Below are 16,548 nucleotides of genomic sequence, written 5' to 3'. Positions count from 1 at the left end.
TCGTTCAGTCCTAGCCCAATACGCAGTTCGGATCAGAACAGCTTCTCAACCTGCCCAAAAAAAATCTCCCACGCCATTAAGTTGAAAATCTTTTCGAGTCACCGATCATCGTGGTTTACTCACCTGAGACTCGTGCAGGCAGTTTCAGTTTTGTAATTCAGTGACGATGGTTGTCCGTCTCGAATTTTTCATTTTTTTAATTCGTAAATGTAAATGTGTTCTGCCTCGCTTCACTGTATTTCAAACACAATTCATAAACCCTCAAATGCAAAGATTCATACTCATTTTTCCTACTTAGAGTATCTACACAATCTTTCGGCCTTCCCCAATCACACACACACACACACCCCCACCCCCCCCACACACACACACACACACCCACGCACATTCCCCACGACCCCCCTGGTGTGTGCAAGGTTCACACTGACGGTGTGTGTCTCTGAGGAGGATGTGGAAATCTAAATAAAGATTTGTGTGCTTGGCTAATGAAACAAACTGTATTCCCGATAGGCTCATCAAGAATTTTTTTTTTTAACTAGCTGTAGAGCTTCCAGTACTTCTAGGTTCACACCTATACTTTTCAAAAGCGAAGTAGAATGCCAACAGAGTAATCCCGCCATTAAACGTGATTTTAATTCATCATTTGTGTTGATTTGTTGGTGTTTGTTCGTGTTCATTAAGTGCAGCGATGCTCGTGTTTCAGTCTGTAGTGCTTCAACTTTTCGTTCCACATCATGTGAGCTTTCAAGAAATGATATACAAACCCGCAGTGTGCCATGATATTGTTTGTAACAGTCATTATTGACACCGTCATCCTCAAAGGCCAGTGTGCGAACCGGTAAACTTTAGCACAGGATATCTGGCAACTCATTGTACGTGGGAGGCCATTATAGCCAAGGCGCACCTTTGTTTAGAATCTGAAAGGAACCCTTCGCTGATTTATGACTTCTTGTTTTGATTTTCTTATGAGGATTCCGTGGGACCAAAGGGGATGCTGACAAGGGTTGAGAGTGAGCGATATGTGCAAAAAAGCTCTCCGGGTGGGATAAGACGGGAGGTGAGAGATGAAGACTCGTGTTGGGGAGCAGGGGTGCACAGGAAGCGCCATTGTGTGGTGGCTCCAGTCAGTTCCTGTTTGTGTGCCAGCTCGACTTCCCTCCTTCCTGTTGTACCCAGGAAGTCGCTGTCGCATTCCAGCTCTGATCGGACTTTTGAGTTTGTCAAAAAGGTCTTGAGACATTGTCATCCCCGGCGTTGCTTTTTCTGCTGTCTCTTTATTAACTCATTCACTGCCAGCCCAGGTAAAATGAAAGTACGTCAATATCCGTCAATGGTAGCGAATGAGTTAAGAAGGTAACCTTTGACTTTGGACACACAATGACAAGTTCTGATAATGCGGCTAATTTTGTAATCCGGGTTTTTTAGTTTGTTTCAAACCACCACTGACCAATGTGTTGGATAGAGGAACATCTAGTGCGCATTAAATGGCTTTATTGGACAAGTGGTAACAAAATGCAGGAAACACAAGGACGCAGACGATCTGCTGACGGTCTCAATTGACGCTGTCACTGTCACATGCAGTGGCTAACATTTTAGTTGGTTAAAATCTCATTCATTCTCATTCCCATCCCACCACACTCATTCAACTTCACAGATACTACAGTGGAGCAATTGAGGATGGGGACCCCAAGTGGATAAAATAATACCTGCACTTTACGTGCAAATATCCATCCATCCATCCAGCAGTCTCGAACTTGGGTCGTAAACTGGACAGTGATTTGAAATTGGACTGGAAAATTGGCGCTGTTGTTAAATTCAGCTTTTTTCATCTTGCAGCTGGCTAAGGTAAAATATCTCTTTCTCAAGAGCACTTTGAAACAATAATTCTTGCCTTTGTCACATCTCGGCTGGAAGACTGCAATGCAGTTAATTTTGGAGTCAGTCAGTCCTCCATCAAGCGTTTCCAGTTGGTCCAAAATGCTGCTGCTCGCCTCTTGACTAGTACTCGCAGGAGCGACCACATAACTCCTACTCTGGCGTCCCTTCACTCCGTCTCTGTTCACTTAGAGTTCTTTTTAATGTTCTGTTATTTGTTTTCAAATATTTAAATGGTTTTGCCCCCACTTTACCTCCCTGAGCTCCTCCACGCTTACGCGCCTGCCCGGTGCCTCAAGTCTGTGTTACCAGACGCTATTCGTGGCACCGGGGATTAAGCGAAGGCTCCTGAGGGATCGAGCCTTTTCCGTTGCCGGTCCCTCACTTTGGAATGACCTCCCGCTAGCCCCCTCACTTCCCATCTTTAAAACTCATCTCGAAACTCATTTTTATTCTTACTGTTTTTATGCTTTTTGCTCGCTTCATTATTCGTTTGTTTGTTTGTTTGTTGTTGTATGACTTACTTTTGCGCCATCTACAGCACTTTGCATACAGCTGATATGCAGTTGAGTTGAGTAAGCCCCGTGATATACAAGACACCGGTGAAGTGGGGCCCAGGTTGTAAATGCATGAAACAAACCGTCTTCCTATTTCTTGTTCCCACTGCTGACCAATGAGACAAGTCATGTTTTGTGTGGTATGTTTTTTTTTCAAGAAAATAACCTGACACAACGAAATCTACAATTGACTGGAAAGGCAAAAGCGCAATTAACTGTTATTTATATGTTGTGGTGCTTCCGTTTTAAATTGATTCTTGGTTCTGGCCCCACTGGCACAGTTTAAAGTGACTCCGACTTCCTCCGTTTCTCTGACTTCTAATTTCCTTCTCAGCAGTGGAAGAAGGAGAATCTTCAGAGTGTGGAGGAACCTGGGATGAATCGACTGTCCAGACAGGTCAGTTCTGTGTATACTTTGACACAAATGTTCAATGTCATGCATGCGGGTACGCAATACTGTGGTGCACACATGTTAAAAAATTTTTTTTAAAAACGCTCCCACGAACACACTGACCGGCAGTCCAATTGTAATTTCAAATCCATATGGTTTATAAAGGCTTTCTCCGTGGGATACTGTGGGAGCGGGAGGGGATGAGAGATGGAGTGAACATAGGAGGGATTAGAATGGAGGGACTGTTGAAAGTACTTAGAAGGAACAAAAAAAAAAAAAAAAAGCAAAGTGGAGAAATGAGGAGATTTGAAAGAAGCAAAGCGAGATGTGGAAAGAGACAGCGAACTTGCTGGTCTCTGGTGTGGGACTGAATGGAAAGAGATATGACAAAGGGGACGTGGAGAGCAAGACAGGAGAGATTTGTGTGCTCTTTCACTGCTCTCTGTTGTACGGTGATATCCTGGGAGGAAGCCGCGGAGATGGTCGGCTTTTTATTGTCTCTTTTGTTAGACTGGATTTAGTTTTTCCTCGTGTTCTAGCTCAGCGGTCCGGCTCGGACCGCTTCATACAAGTTGATAACTGTTTGTGGGGCGAGGCGTTGTGGGTTGGTGCTCGCCACATAACAACCGTGGTCTGTTTTTTTACTCATTTTGTTAGCTTGCGGGTTTAATACTAGCGGAATGCAACTGAGGCAATGAGCGTCTTGACATGCAAGAGAAGCGGGTCACTTTTCAAATTAAAATATTTTTTCAGCCTACAATAATAAATAAGATGGAAGTACTTCAGATTTTTTTTTTTCCTTTCATCAGTGCGGCCTGCTTAGGCCCGGTCCAAAGTGGCCCGGGGACCAGTAAAGGCCCGCGGCCCTTAGGTTGGCAACCACTGTTCTAACTGACACACTAGTTCTCGCCGTCTTCACATACTGCATCTACTATACTGTATTACATTTGACATATTTACACAAAAGTGACTTTACATGTACAAACGTGCTTGTTTGATTGGCCTTTCCCAACCAAGTTATATGATTTACTTCCCAAAGAAGACATGAAAATCAAATCAAGAAAAATGAATACCAAAACGCCAAATTAATGGAGGAGGCTTCGTCGCTATACAAATAAAGAGATTCCCCCCCTTCTTTGTTATACTTTGTGCTTAGCAAAGATGAAATCCCCAAATTCCCCACGCACGGGAGAAACACTCGTACTACCGTAGGTGTTTGCCAGCTGTGGCTACTTTTTACAGCCTATCAGAGAACAGTTAAAACATTTCCTCTGACTGCAGCCCAGCAGGGAAATAAGATACTGCTGAATGTGGTAAATACGGAGTTATCGCTCTCCCAGCTTCTTCTCGTGCCCTGTCTGCTGTTCGGCACCACCGGGATGCAAGCATAGGAAAGTATGACCCTTGGGGGGGGGAAGAAGGGGGGGGTGTCTATGACGTACCGAAGCCTCCCATCCTTGTACTTGCCCCCCTCCCTCCTGCTCACTCAGACCTGAGCTAACGCTCCTCCAGGGGCAGCTATACGGGTCCATGTCTGTGTGTGTGTGTGTGTGTGTGTGTGTGTGTGTTTCACGGGGTGCTGACTGAGGTCCTGGGTGGCTCTCAAGAACTGCTGTGTGTGTCAGTTCCTGCAGGAAGCTCCAGTCCCATGATGCACACGCATGCACGTGCACGTACCTCTGCGCTATCTCACAGTATTTCCACTTTTAAAAAAAAACGGTCCCATTTTTGCCTTATTCAGCCACTCATGGTCCCCTATTCTTTGCTTGTAGTTTCGCTCTCTTTTTATTCCTGTTGTCATCCTTTTCCTTTGGAATTTTTATGGACGGTTTGAGCTGTGAATATCCAGAAAATAGACTTTCAAAGTCTGCGAGGATAGGGCGAGCACACAACAAGAGAGGAAAAAAGAGACCAGATTGTAGAAATACACTCTAACGCCCCATCCTGCTATTAAATTTACAAGCTTCCACCCCCTCTCCCTCTCCCGCTCTCGGTTTCTCCCTTGCTTTCCTTGGAAAATGTGTGTTGAGTTTGGAAAGACCCACGGGAGGGAAGGCAGAGGGAGGTGGGAGAGTGACTCGGAAGGGAATTGCATCAAGGCCATTTTTGTCTTCCCCGACTCCTACGTCTCCCCGTTTCCTTTGTTCCACTGCCATTTCCTCCTCTTCTTCCTCCTCTCTCACCTTCTACACGTCGGAGGCCAAAGGTGCCCCTGCACTCCTTCCCGATGTGCCCCCGTTCTCTCTCAGTGGGACCGACTGTCCTCACCGCTCGCTTGCCTTCCCCTCCCAGCCTCCACTAATTGTCCGAGGACAGACCAATCAGTTAAGAAGGACACGATTCGACGATTTCAGACCTTCTTCAAGTCCTGCCTGTCATATACAGCCACCATACTGTAAACACACTTAATATTACTCTTGGAGAACACTTACGAGTCACATGCGGAAACAGTCAATGAGTCATCGTGGAAAACGTTTGTCAGCTCCCCAAGCAGAACGGGAGAGACTTGAGACCTATTGCATTATTATTGTTGCTTGGTGGCGCAGCTTGAGTTCAATGTGCAGAATGTGCGACTAAAAGCCTGCAAAAAGTCCAAACTTTTCTCCCCTCGCATGCATTTTCAAAGTGAAGACATCCGTCCATCCCTTCATATTGCTCACTCTCACTAGCCTGCCGCTTAAAGTAGCTCATCTTGGATGAATGGCATAAATGTCGCCTGGCAATTGCTGAACACAAAGAAAGCATGGGTGGCAATCTTATGTTAGGATTATTAGATAAAAAAAATTCCAAGCCTTCGTAACAGGCAATTTCAGAGCCTCATTTAATAATCGTTGATATCGGCGCCCTCCAGCGGACAGAACTAGCCACCGCATTTCATTTTATTGAACGTATTCAATCACCACGGGCCACATTGGACTCCTTTATGGGCTGATTGTGGCACGCGGACCATATGTTTGACACCCCCTGTTTCCTCTGCGGTTCTCATTATCATCTCATTAGAACGTTTGGTGCACTGAATTGACAGAAACCGACGAATCCGTTGACCAGAATGACATTGAAATGAGGATGGGTGAAGGAAGTAAGAAATTGAAAAGATAACGGTCATAATAAAACACTTGATCCCGGTTTTTTGTGTTGTCCGAAAAGAAGGACACTGGCCTTCCCCGTCTCTCCCTCTCTCACTCTCTCTCTCGCTCTCTTTGCCTCTTCCCCATCCCTCTCTCGCTGCCTCTCTCTTGAGGTCCATAATGTAGTTTTAATTTCCCCAAGGCTGTACCACAGGAAAACAGTTCCTGAGCTCGTGTGTTGTGTGTCAACCATTATTGCCTGCTTGCAACAATGCGCTGGCTTTTCGTCCGTATTGCAGCATTTAATCCCTTTGTTGATGGCTGTTTGTAATCTTTGTCGAATTAACGTATGGGTGTACACCAAAAGGTGAGCAGTTGTCATCTTGTTTGCCAGAGAAACTTTTTTTTTTTTTTGTTGATCTACTGTACACTTTGTCCTCCTGCACTAATTTTCAACACGACTCCCGTGAGCGTCTCTTTCATCATCTCGTTTCCAGACTTGGGTGCCGCTCTCCCTCGCCGCATTATTTCCCACGGGTCTAAAAGTGTGTGCGTGTGAGTTTGTATACGTGCGCGTTCTTGTGTACGGACTGCAGCTCTGTGCCTCGGCAGCGCTCCTCCTGGCAGGGGGTGTGTGTGTGTGTGGGAGGGTGCTTGTGTTGTGAAAACACAGAGACATACATTGGTGGGGGGGAGGACAAGATGAGGTGGGATGCAGAGGGGAAGAGGTGAGGAGAGATGGCTGCTTAATATAGCCACCTAACACCCACCCCCCACACACACACACACAACAAACACACTCTTGCTAACAAACAGAGCGAGACAGAGGGTGGGGGGGCATTCCCCGGAGAGAGAGGAGGGAGGCGGTGTTGTTGTGTCCAGCTGCACCTGTTCAGCTTGTGTGTGAGTGTCAGTGTGTATTTGAGTGCACTCAAGATGGCTACTTTTTGTATTCTTGACGTGTTGAGCTCAAATGTGCTGACATTCTGTGTAAAACAAAACAAGCATTTTTTATTACGTCAGTGCATTCTTTCCCGTTAGGTTCGTTGTGTTGAATACGGAAGTGTCGTCATTGTGGTGTTGTTGGTTGGAGAAGTGGGAAGCGCAGCTGCCTCACAGTCAGAGGTTCAGGCATTGAATCTCTGCTTCGGCCCTGCTAGGTTACTTGAAGACCCGGTGGGTGTGAATTTGAGTGTTAAAGGAGTTTTCTATATGAGCCCACCGAGTCCAGGATGTCAGCTGGGAGTGAACAGGATAAATGAAAAACGGAACTTTTATGGATATAGTGCTTTTTTTCCCCTTGTTGTTGTTGTGTGTGTGTGTGTGTGTGTGGGCAGGTTGAATTCTGCCTAGCAACAAGATGCCAGTTCAAACAATAACATGGAGGGAAAAAAGATCCTTTGCTCTCATTTCAAATGTTAATATTTGACTTCATTTGGGAAGTTGTGTGATTAATCACAAGTCATTTAGATAATTGGAAATGCAATTAATCAATCAAAGGAAAAGATTTAGCCAATTAAGTGGCCGGTGGTGCTCCATTTGTTGTTCACATACCAATGCCTGTGCTCTCTTGGTAAAGATGCACCAAAGCCCTTTTTTTTTTATAGCCTTTAACAAGAGAATTAGAAAAACACATGCAAGTGGTTCTAGTAGTGTGGCCCCCTTCTTAATATGACATTCTAATTTAACCGTTCGAAGTCTACTGTGGGCAGCTTGTGTGTGATGCATCCGACGTGACATTGGTTGCATGTGTGTGAAGACACATCAATAACATCCGTGGGCAACATGGTGCAGGTTTGATTTGAACATCACAGCTTGTTGTTGGTGGCCCCTGCTGAAGGTGCTCGCTGCAGCCAGGTGCCTGTGAATTCGACTACAGTGACGATGTGGAGCTGAATGAAAGCCTTGTGTCGCGGCTGTTTGCTTTCGAAACATTCTGCTGGAAGCTCCACACACACTTTTGCACACCTTTTGATGCTTCTTTAAGGTTTGTGCAGACATGTGCATGTGGATGTAGGTGTTTTATGTACACTTGGCCCGCGGATATTCATCTCCCCGAGCAGCTGTGTGCAAGTCAGGCCAAAGTACCACTTTCTGCTTGCCAAATCTAACACATAAGTAACCCCCTTTTTGCCTTTGCGGTGTTACATTATGTTTTATTCCCATTTAAGACGTCTTGCTTTGGGACTATCTTTCAGTTCTATCGCTAAGGATCTGCTCAGGAACATTTCCCAGTTCATTAGCTCCCCAGGTGATGGTTCATGCCGACTGTGGCTATGTCCACAACATAAAAAAAAAAAAAAAAAAAAAAAAAAGGAAAAATTCCTGTACCCAAAAATAATGTGCACCACAGTGGCAAGAAAAGGCAAGTGGTGCCACGCAAAGTCAAACACAAATTCATTCCTTGATGCTTGCAACTTTTTTTTAGTTCATGCAATTCTGATGACTAAGGCATAATTAAACTAAATGAATCCACACATCGAGAAGACACCGTTTACTGGCAAGCTTCTCGGGTCATTTTTACGCTTGTCTTTCTGATTTGAGCTTCGTAAAGTAAATTTGCATATGCAAATAATTTTAAACAATTGTGTAGCTTTATTTTGCCTGACATCAAAAAGTTGTACAATTTTTGGGCCCATCCACTTTGGAGCCACTTGAATAATCTGTTCACAAAATAATACAATTGAAATAAACAAAGCAAAAAATTAAATGGAGTGAGGTGAGTTAGCCTGTTTACATGCAAATTAGAAAAAAAGATTTTTGGGGGGGAAAAAAAAAATCACTTCCTGGTCCGCGTATTGTTATAACAGCTTTATAAGTAGTAGTAATAGACGGCGTTTGATTGACTCACTACATACCTCAGTAAACTCATTTCAACTTAGGTAATGAGACACGCACACACGCACTCACCTACACACACGCACACACAAGCCTAACGAGTGGTGATTAGTGGGTCTCAGCTGGGCGGGGTTAGGATGCGTAACATCACTCTGCACTGTGCACTCTGCTAATTCACTTCTCTTTATCTAATTACCCTGGGTGTACACAAACACGCACACACACATACAAGCATCAGTAATACTCCACACACACACACCACGTGTATCATTCCTGCAGATATGCAAAGTGACCTAATTATTCCGGAGGTGTCAGTTTGCATATTTATATTTGTACCTGTTATTGGCGTCATATTGTGAGATTTATTTTCACGAGAATGTCTATATTTGTATAGATCTATTTTATTTCTTATTTGTGTAAGTCATGTGAAGCCTTTAGGAAACCCGTGCCACAACGCAGAGCGCTTTTACATTCCATCCAGTCTGACCGACCGTTTCAGTTTGTGTGCACAGACATCACCGAACTCCCAGTTACCTCAGCGGGCAACCGAATATGTACTAGTAATACGAGATCATTTGACTAAATATGTCAATGCTTATGCCAAGCGTGACCAAAAGGCTACAACAGTTGCACAGTTATTCTGTGAGCGGTACATTCCAGACCCTGGTGTTCCTGAAGAACTGTTTTCCGATCAAGGGCGACAATATGAATCAGAGGGCATTCAAACTATATGTGAGCGACTGAACATTAAAAAGAAAAGAACATCGCCATACCACCCACGAGGTAACGGTATGGTGGAAAGATTTAATCGGACGTTGAAGGAACAATTGGCTAAATTCATTCATGATCGCGGGGGAGAATGGGATCATTATTTACCTGTTATGATCCTGTCCTTTAATGCGACCCCTCACTCGAGCACGGGGAATTCACCCTATTCTCTTGCTCATGGCAGAGAGCCAAGGCTACCCGCAGAGGTGCAAGTGGCCCCTCCCAGGGAAACTGCCAGCCCACGAAAATTATGGTTCAGAACTGGTTTCACGTACGGGATCGGCTTTTGAAACGGTTCGTTTGCATGGAGACGAGCAAGACCTCAAACGTGAACATTACTATAACAAGTTAATTTCAAGCCTTATCGGTGTGGGGATTTAGTTTGGCTCAATGATCCTACCACACGACGACAAAAACTTTTGTCCGAACTGGACTGGGCCTTTTAGGGTGGTTGCTGTGAATGATGACGGCCTTGTTTACAAGCTGTTGGATGTTAGGGATCCTCAAGCTGCACATCAAGTCATTCACTATGATCGTTTGAAACCGAACCGTGGCACTGAAATTGAATTCCCGGCGACTAGGATTTTGCCTCAGTCAGACGCTAGTTTTCGGTACACAGCGTTGTCTGGTTCTCTTCCTTATGGTTTTGGTGGCAATGGGTCGACTCAGATATCAGAGCCTATTGGGCCTTCTGTGCCTTTACAGAGATGGGCCGACGGGGCGAGTCTCCCATAGGCCTTCTTTGCACGCCCGCAGTGACCCCTCACTGCCCACTATGACTAGAAGTGGTCGTATTGTTCGCAAGCCTCAGCGGCTTCTTGTGTAAAGGGCCAGGCTGTTCTGTAACGGGGAAAAAAAAAAGAATAAATAACGATAAACAAGGAAAAAAAAAAAAGAAAAGTCAATGGGCAACACATGCCTTTGTTTCGCTTGCGTGTTTTTATGTATGACTTGATATTGTTCTCAGATCCTTTGTTATGGGTTGCATGTTTTCTCCACTGATGGTTTATTTTTCTGGACAAATGTATGTATTTGGTTAAGTTGAAATGGGGACATTTCATTTGAAGGAAGGAAGGTATGTAAGATTTATTTTCACGAGAATGTCTATATTTGTATAGATCTATTTTATTTCTTATTTAGGGGGACTATTGTTTTGTTGTATTGGCGGAGGGATATGGAGTGTAAAGAGGAACGAGCGAGAGAGAGGCTCTCGCTATATGGAGTGAGCGGACGAATGAATAAAGTCGTATGTGGAGCTATTCCCTCTCCGTGTGCTGTTCTTTCTCCCACGAACCCCGATGTCGGACTAGCACTCACCACCCCCAGGGAATCGAGTGTTACAATATTACTCAGGCTGATGACTACAACCTGGAATATTACTTATTACATGTCCTCTTGGGAATAAAAAAAAATAATCTCACCGGTGTTTTCTCATTGTCCAAAGCCAGCGTTGCATGCTGTTGAACCCTCGTGTCTGTTTAAATCAAATCACAAGCTAAGTTTTTTTTTTTTGCCCATTATTTAAATTTCTTTCAATTATATTTTACTAGAACTTATTGTCACTCTTTTTTTTTTTTTTTTTTTTTACTGCTTAATCAGTTAATTCAATTCCATTACGTTCTCTTTGCACCCCTAATTTATAATTGAGTCTATCATTACATGGCTAGAATAAGAATCAGCATGGCTGTTGGCATCTTACCGTGGAAAAGATTCAGATACCAGTCGATGGGTTTGTGACAAAATCAAAAATCTTAATAGTCATGCTCAGAGTCAGTTAGCTTCTCATAGGGAATCATTTTGGTGATTAAAACACGGCGGCTGTGTTTGGGTATTGAATGTGTTGTTATTCCTGGCATGGAGACAGTCTGTGACTCAGAGATAATGCTTCTCTGTAGACAATGCTTGTGTGTCTTTTGTGTCTACTGCTGCTAAAATGTGTATGCATATATATTTGGTTTTATGCGCCAAAAAAGAAGAGGTTAACTGTTTCGCCACACATAGCGGTATATGCGTACGATTTCATGCCCGGTGCTTTTAAACCTTCCCAACTACGGTTCTGTAAGTGAACGACTAACATTTCTTCTGTGTATAGCCACGTATGTCTTATACTGCCCCCTGTTGGCCATATAGTGCTATTTTTCCCAATGAACTCTCAATTCAAATATGCAGTTCTTTCGCCATAGCATTTAAGGTACCACTGGCAGGCATCTGAGAAAGTAAGAGGTGCACTGTGATTGAGACGTCGGTCTGCTGCTCAACAATAATAATGAACAGCAGCAGTGCCTCACCCCTTCCCCTCCCCACACACCTTTGTCTCTATGAAAGGACACACAATTATTATCGTCCATGGGACTTTGTGTGTGTGGAGAGTCCTCACTCATGGTGTTCTCTCTTCTCTCTCCTCCATTTGTTGCGATGGAGGGTAAATAAAAGAAAATGTGGATGTAAATAACCGTGAACCCTTCTAAAAAAATAAAATAAACGATGAGGAGACCACGTGCATCAACATTATGTAACACTTTCACACACACGCAGAAACATTAAGTTATCCACGAGTGTGAGCGAGATGGTTTCATCTGGGTTCTGCCCACTGTTGCCATGACAGCAGGTTGTGTTGGCATGCGCTGGATTTGGCACTGCCCTCACCTATGGCATCACAACCTCCTGCTATGTGTGAAACACATTGTCTTTAGATACTATATGCTGATTCTAAGTGAGTGTTGACACCACAGTTAAAAAAAATAAAAAAAGTATCCTAAAATATAGTAATCCGATACGAATATTTAGTAGTGCGGCTACTGTTCGAAAAACAACACCACTGCTTGTTTTTAAAACTACTCTGAACTGATGTTTGCTCACATGTACAATCCAGCAGTCTCCATTAATCAAATCTTATGGTTAGAATTTCCAGCGGTGCGTCGATTATCGCGTTGCCATGCAATAGTTTTGTATTTTTCTGTAAATTGGAGCGCGTTTCGCCAGAAGGTGCTCTCACCACTGGACAGATGGCCAACACCCTCCTTCTCTTCATCCACATCCCTTCCGTCTAGCCCTCCTTGTATCCTTCCATCACTAATGTCCTCTCCCACTGCACCCCATCACCACAGTCCCTCGTTCCCCGCCTCCCAACATCCCCGTTTCCCATCACACCTCTCCATTATAAATGAGTCTGGAAGAGATGTGGCACTTGGATTTTTGGCGACTGCACCGTCTCACGTTTCGATTTGTTTTTACGATAGTCATTTGGTTGAGATTTCGAATGAACTATTTGTGAACATGCCTTCATCAAGAGATTTTTTTTTTCCAAGACCTGTAGTCGCCCTTGAAACTGACCAAGACATTTTGTGCAGTTGGCTTCTTTGCGGGATATAGAATGTCGTTTTATTTTACAGCATGACTGCGCCCAAGTGCACAAAGCAGACTTCAAAATGTGTGGAGGCTTTTGTAGCTGCAAAGGGGAAATAACAATTCCATGAAGCCTACCCAGATGTCCCAATACTTTAGTCCATTTAGTAGAAGCCAACATACGCCAATAATATTTTCTGCTGCCATTGTAAACTTAATAGAGAGCTTCAGTCCTTTATTTTATTGAATATATTGAATTTTTTTTTTTTAGATTTAGACAATAATATATATATTTTTTTATTTTTTTTACAGCATAGGTCCAGTCCAGCACAGTGGTCTTCCTGTTCATTTTTTCCCACTCTTCCCTGTATCATACATTTTTAGTCCTACTGGAATCTCAGCATTTATAAAGTGATAATAAGGTGTGAAAATTGAGACCCAATGGAGCAGAGAGCATAGGGCCATCGAAACCCTCCACTGGTCGGCAGTGGCCGCCTCTCACATAATACACACACACACGCACACACACACGCAATGTCATATCCTGTAACCCGATACCTATTTGTCATGATAATTCAGTCAATTTACACAAATCAAAAGACAAGCATATGGTTGATCTGAGAAGGTATAATTCATTTGTACCCAGGAACACAAATTATATTCCAAAAATGAATGAGATTAATGAAAGTAAATGACGCTTTAGCTCACCAGACACCAAACAAAATGGCACACGTTACAAAAGGAAAGCATGATTAAAGAGATCAACTTGTGGGCTGTGCATGGTTCAACATGAAAATGAAGTACGTGAGCCCCAAACATGGATCACTGATGCTTAGGAAAGGGGAATCTTATTCAAATCAGAACTAGAATTGTCTTATTGATTCTATTTATGGTCTGTCCTCAGAAGTCCCGGCATCAGTGAAAGGACTCGAGCCGAAGGACGGCAATGGGACGGCTCCCGACGACGCAGAACAGGAGGAGCCTGGCGATCATGACGACGAGCTGGATGATGACTCCATTTTCACTTGCGACAACTGTCAACAGGACTTTGAATGTTTGGCTGAGCTCACAGAACACAGAACCAACCACTGTCCAGCAGGTAGGACATAACATTCGTTCATTCTACTTTTGACAATTTTGCGTTTAAATGCTTTTGTGGAGGGCAGCATGATGATTTTGTGGCCTTTCTTCTGGTTCTGTTTCCTCTCTTTCCCCAAAACGATCATTTGATCTTAATTGAAGATTTATTGCTCATCGGTGTGAAAGTGTGTTTTTTAATTAATTTTGTTAAACTACCGGAGGAGTGTCAGGTATGTGTCTTCGCGTTTCTTCGGTTTATCCAAAATATTCATCCAAAATATTGGCAACCATTTCGTCAGCCGTATTGCGGAAAGCCGCGTTATTTCAAAGAGATGAGTTGACTCGGAGGCGTTTGGCATACCCACGGGCACTCATACAAGGCGCGTGATTGATTCCCGGCATGAGATGGACCAATGAGAGCACGAGTGGATTTATCCCGTGAGCTGATTGGTTGCGATGACTCAGCATTTCCCTTCTTGTATCTCGCCAGTCTCGTCCGTCGACTTTTTAAAAACGTTATTCAAATGTGTCGTTCAATTAGTCCGAATCGAGCCGGATAAGCGGATAGAGCAGCGAGTCAAGGACAGCAAAACATCGGCAAATTAAAATGATAGCTTACCTTAAAATGAATCCCGTGTTGCATTTCATCCAAACATCCTTGTTGATGTGCTTCTTCTTTGTGGGTTTAAAAGTGGATGAATCCACCCGCATTGTACTTTTGGCTAAAATGCAACGCGGGATTCTAGTTAAGGTAAGTCCATTTTCGGATAAAAATTCAAACTTCAACCTAGCTAATAGCCTACGTTACGTCGTAATCGTCCGATGCCGGGATTGTCGGTTACGTTCCTCTCACGGCCTGCAGCTTGGTGTTTCTTCTTCATTTTACATTTGTAAAGTTAAATTTGTTGTGTAATAGGTTAAAGGTTGGGAACCATGTCAGCGGGTCTCAATAGTGCAACAGAGGCCTAAATCCCCCCCAAAATTTAATTGATAAAAAAAAAAAAAAAAGGTTTTGCATTTTTTTCACTTTTTGCGGGGGGTTTGGTCCCCATTAACCGCGAAAAACGAGTGATTACTGTACATATTGTACCTTCACTTTTGTACGTCTGCCTGTCTTGGGTTATGAAATCTTTAGATTTGTGGAAAAATGTAATATTCTGGCAATATAAAGAAGAGCCAATGCCAAGTAATACCATATGATTTACTTAAAAATGACGCTTCGAAAACATTTTTCTCCCTCAATTATGATTTCGCAATCACTACACTTAGTTTAGCACTTAGATTCCACTTGTTATAACACACACACATACACTAGAGTCATTATTAGTCCTACTGTAATTAACGGAGGGACCGAAAGGAACATGGCGAGGGCATCCGGTTCTTCCAGACGAATCTATACGCACGCTTAACCAGCCAACGCACACACGTGCACACACTTGGGCTGCAAGAACGTCTACTGGTGTTTACTTTGATATGGGGATGCTGAGGTGCGGAGCTTCTGTTGAAACCGGTAACGTGTTTCTACAAACTGTGTTATGATCGTCTCGGCACGCTCCCGTTCACCTGCTGCTTCAACATCCAGTCCCAGCAGATATGAACGTTTCGCACATCCAGCCAGCCGAGCCACAGGGAGGTGCTTGGATGCTTTGTCGTGACGTTAACTTCACTGGAAGTTATTATCCCAATTAACAACGGAAAGTGCAGGAATTAGGTGCCAAACATTTTGGGGACAAAAAAAATCCTGCCAATGCTCAAAAGAGTGCTTCACATCACGAGGCCGTAAGAAGGTTGTGAACAGATAACATTTGAGCAAAGTATCATTTTTAATGTCATATATTATCAGATTATTCCGACACTCCTGAAAGTGATTTCTTTTGCTTTGTGGATTATCCCAAGATATCCTACCAATTGCTTGTTAGAACGAGCCTGGACGTTTTGTACCGCTAGTGCAGGCGTCCTAAATCCTGTTCCTCGAGGTCCACTGTCCTGCCTGTTTTCCCCTCTCTCCCCTCCTGCAACATATCAGATTCAAATGATCGGATAATTAGCGAGGTTTGCAGAAGCTGGATACAGGTTGTATAGAGAGGTGGAAAACTGGAAGGGCAGTGGACCTCGAGGAACAGGATTGAAGACCCCTGCTTTAGTGCTACACGGACTTCCTCGAGCGAAAGAATCTCTCAATGAAATGCTCAAACTGTGCTTAATGTTCCTTAATGTGGCTTCATTATTTTTGCTGGTAATCCCATACAATCTGTTTGTTAAGCGCAGTTCAGTTGTATTTAACTTTTAAATACATTTAATCACTTATTTGGTCACAATTGTTTTTTTTATTTTTTTTATAAATTTTAATTGAATCATTCATTAAGAGCGGTATTTTTCTTATTTTGTTTTTAAGCGTGGAATTCATTTTTAAATTATGGGTAATGTTACAGTGGCTTGCAAAAATATGAAATTTTAACGTTGGTCATTATGGTGGTATTTGGAGAGCTAAAGAATTTTGGAGGTGTAAAAAAATGTGCGAACTACTGCCTTAAGGCATTCCAGAGTGAGCGTTGATCAACAGTCGCTTGACAATTTAAAATGCGTAACTGGACTGACGTGCGTCACAGATTTAAGATTTACCCTC

At 43.4% G+C, this 16,548-nt stretch overlaps 1 protein-coding gene across 5 annotated transcripts in view; it reads left to right on the top strand.

Moving 5' to 3' along the window:
• The window catches only part of znf423 (zinc finger protein 423), a 121,927-nt gene that overhangs the window by 14,341 nt on the left and 91,038 nt on the right, over window positions 1-16,548 (top strand). For 4 of the 5 annotated variants that reach the window (XM_088298303.1, XM_088298306.1, XM_088298305.1 and 1 more), the window contains exons 2-3: window positions 2,767-2,829; window positions 13,747-13,941. In XM_088298303.1, the coding sequence (XP_088154429.1) occupies window positions 2,767-2,829; window positions 13,747-13,941 (258 nt within the window). The remainder of the gene's footprint in view (window positions 1-2,766; window positions 2,830-13,746; window positions 13,942-16,548) is intronic. The other variant, XM_088298304.1, reaches the window with a different exon arrangement.

Source organism: Idiotropiscis lumnitzeri, chromosome 6 (genome assembly GCF_059441095.1).
Source record: "Idiotropiscis lumnitzeri isolate Australia: NSW breed Sydney's pygmy pipehorse chromosome 6, RoL_Ilum_1.0, whole genome shotgun sequence".
NCBI lineage: Eukaryota > Metazoa > Chordata > Actinopteri > Syngnathiformes > Syngnathidae > Idiotropiscis > Idiotropiscis lumnitzeri.
The sequence above is the reverse complement of the archived record's forward strand: the minus strand, read 5'-3'. Positions and strand labels throughout refer to the sequence as shown.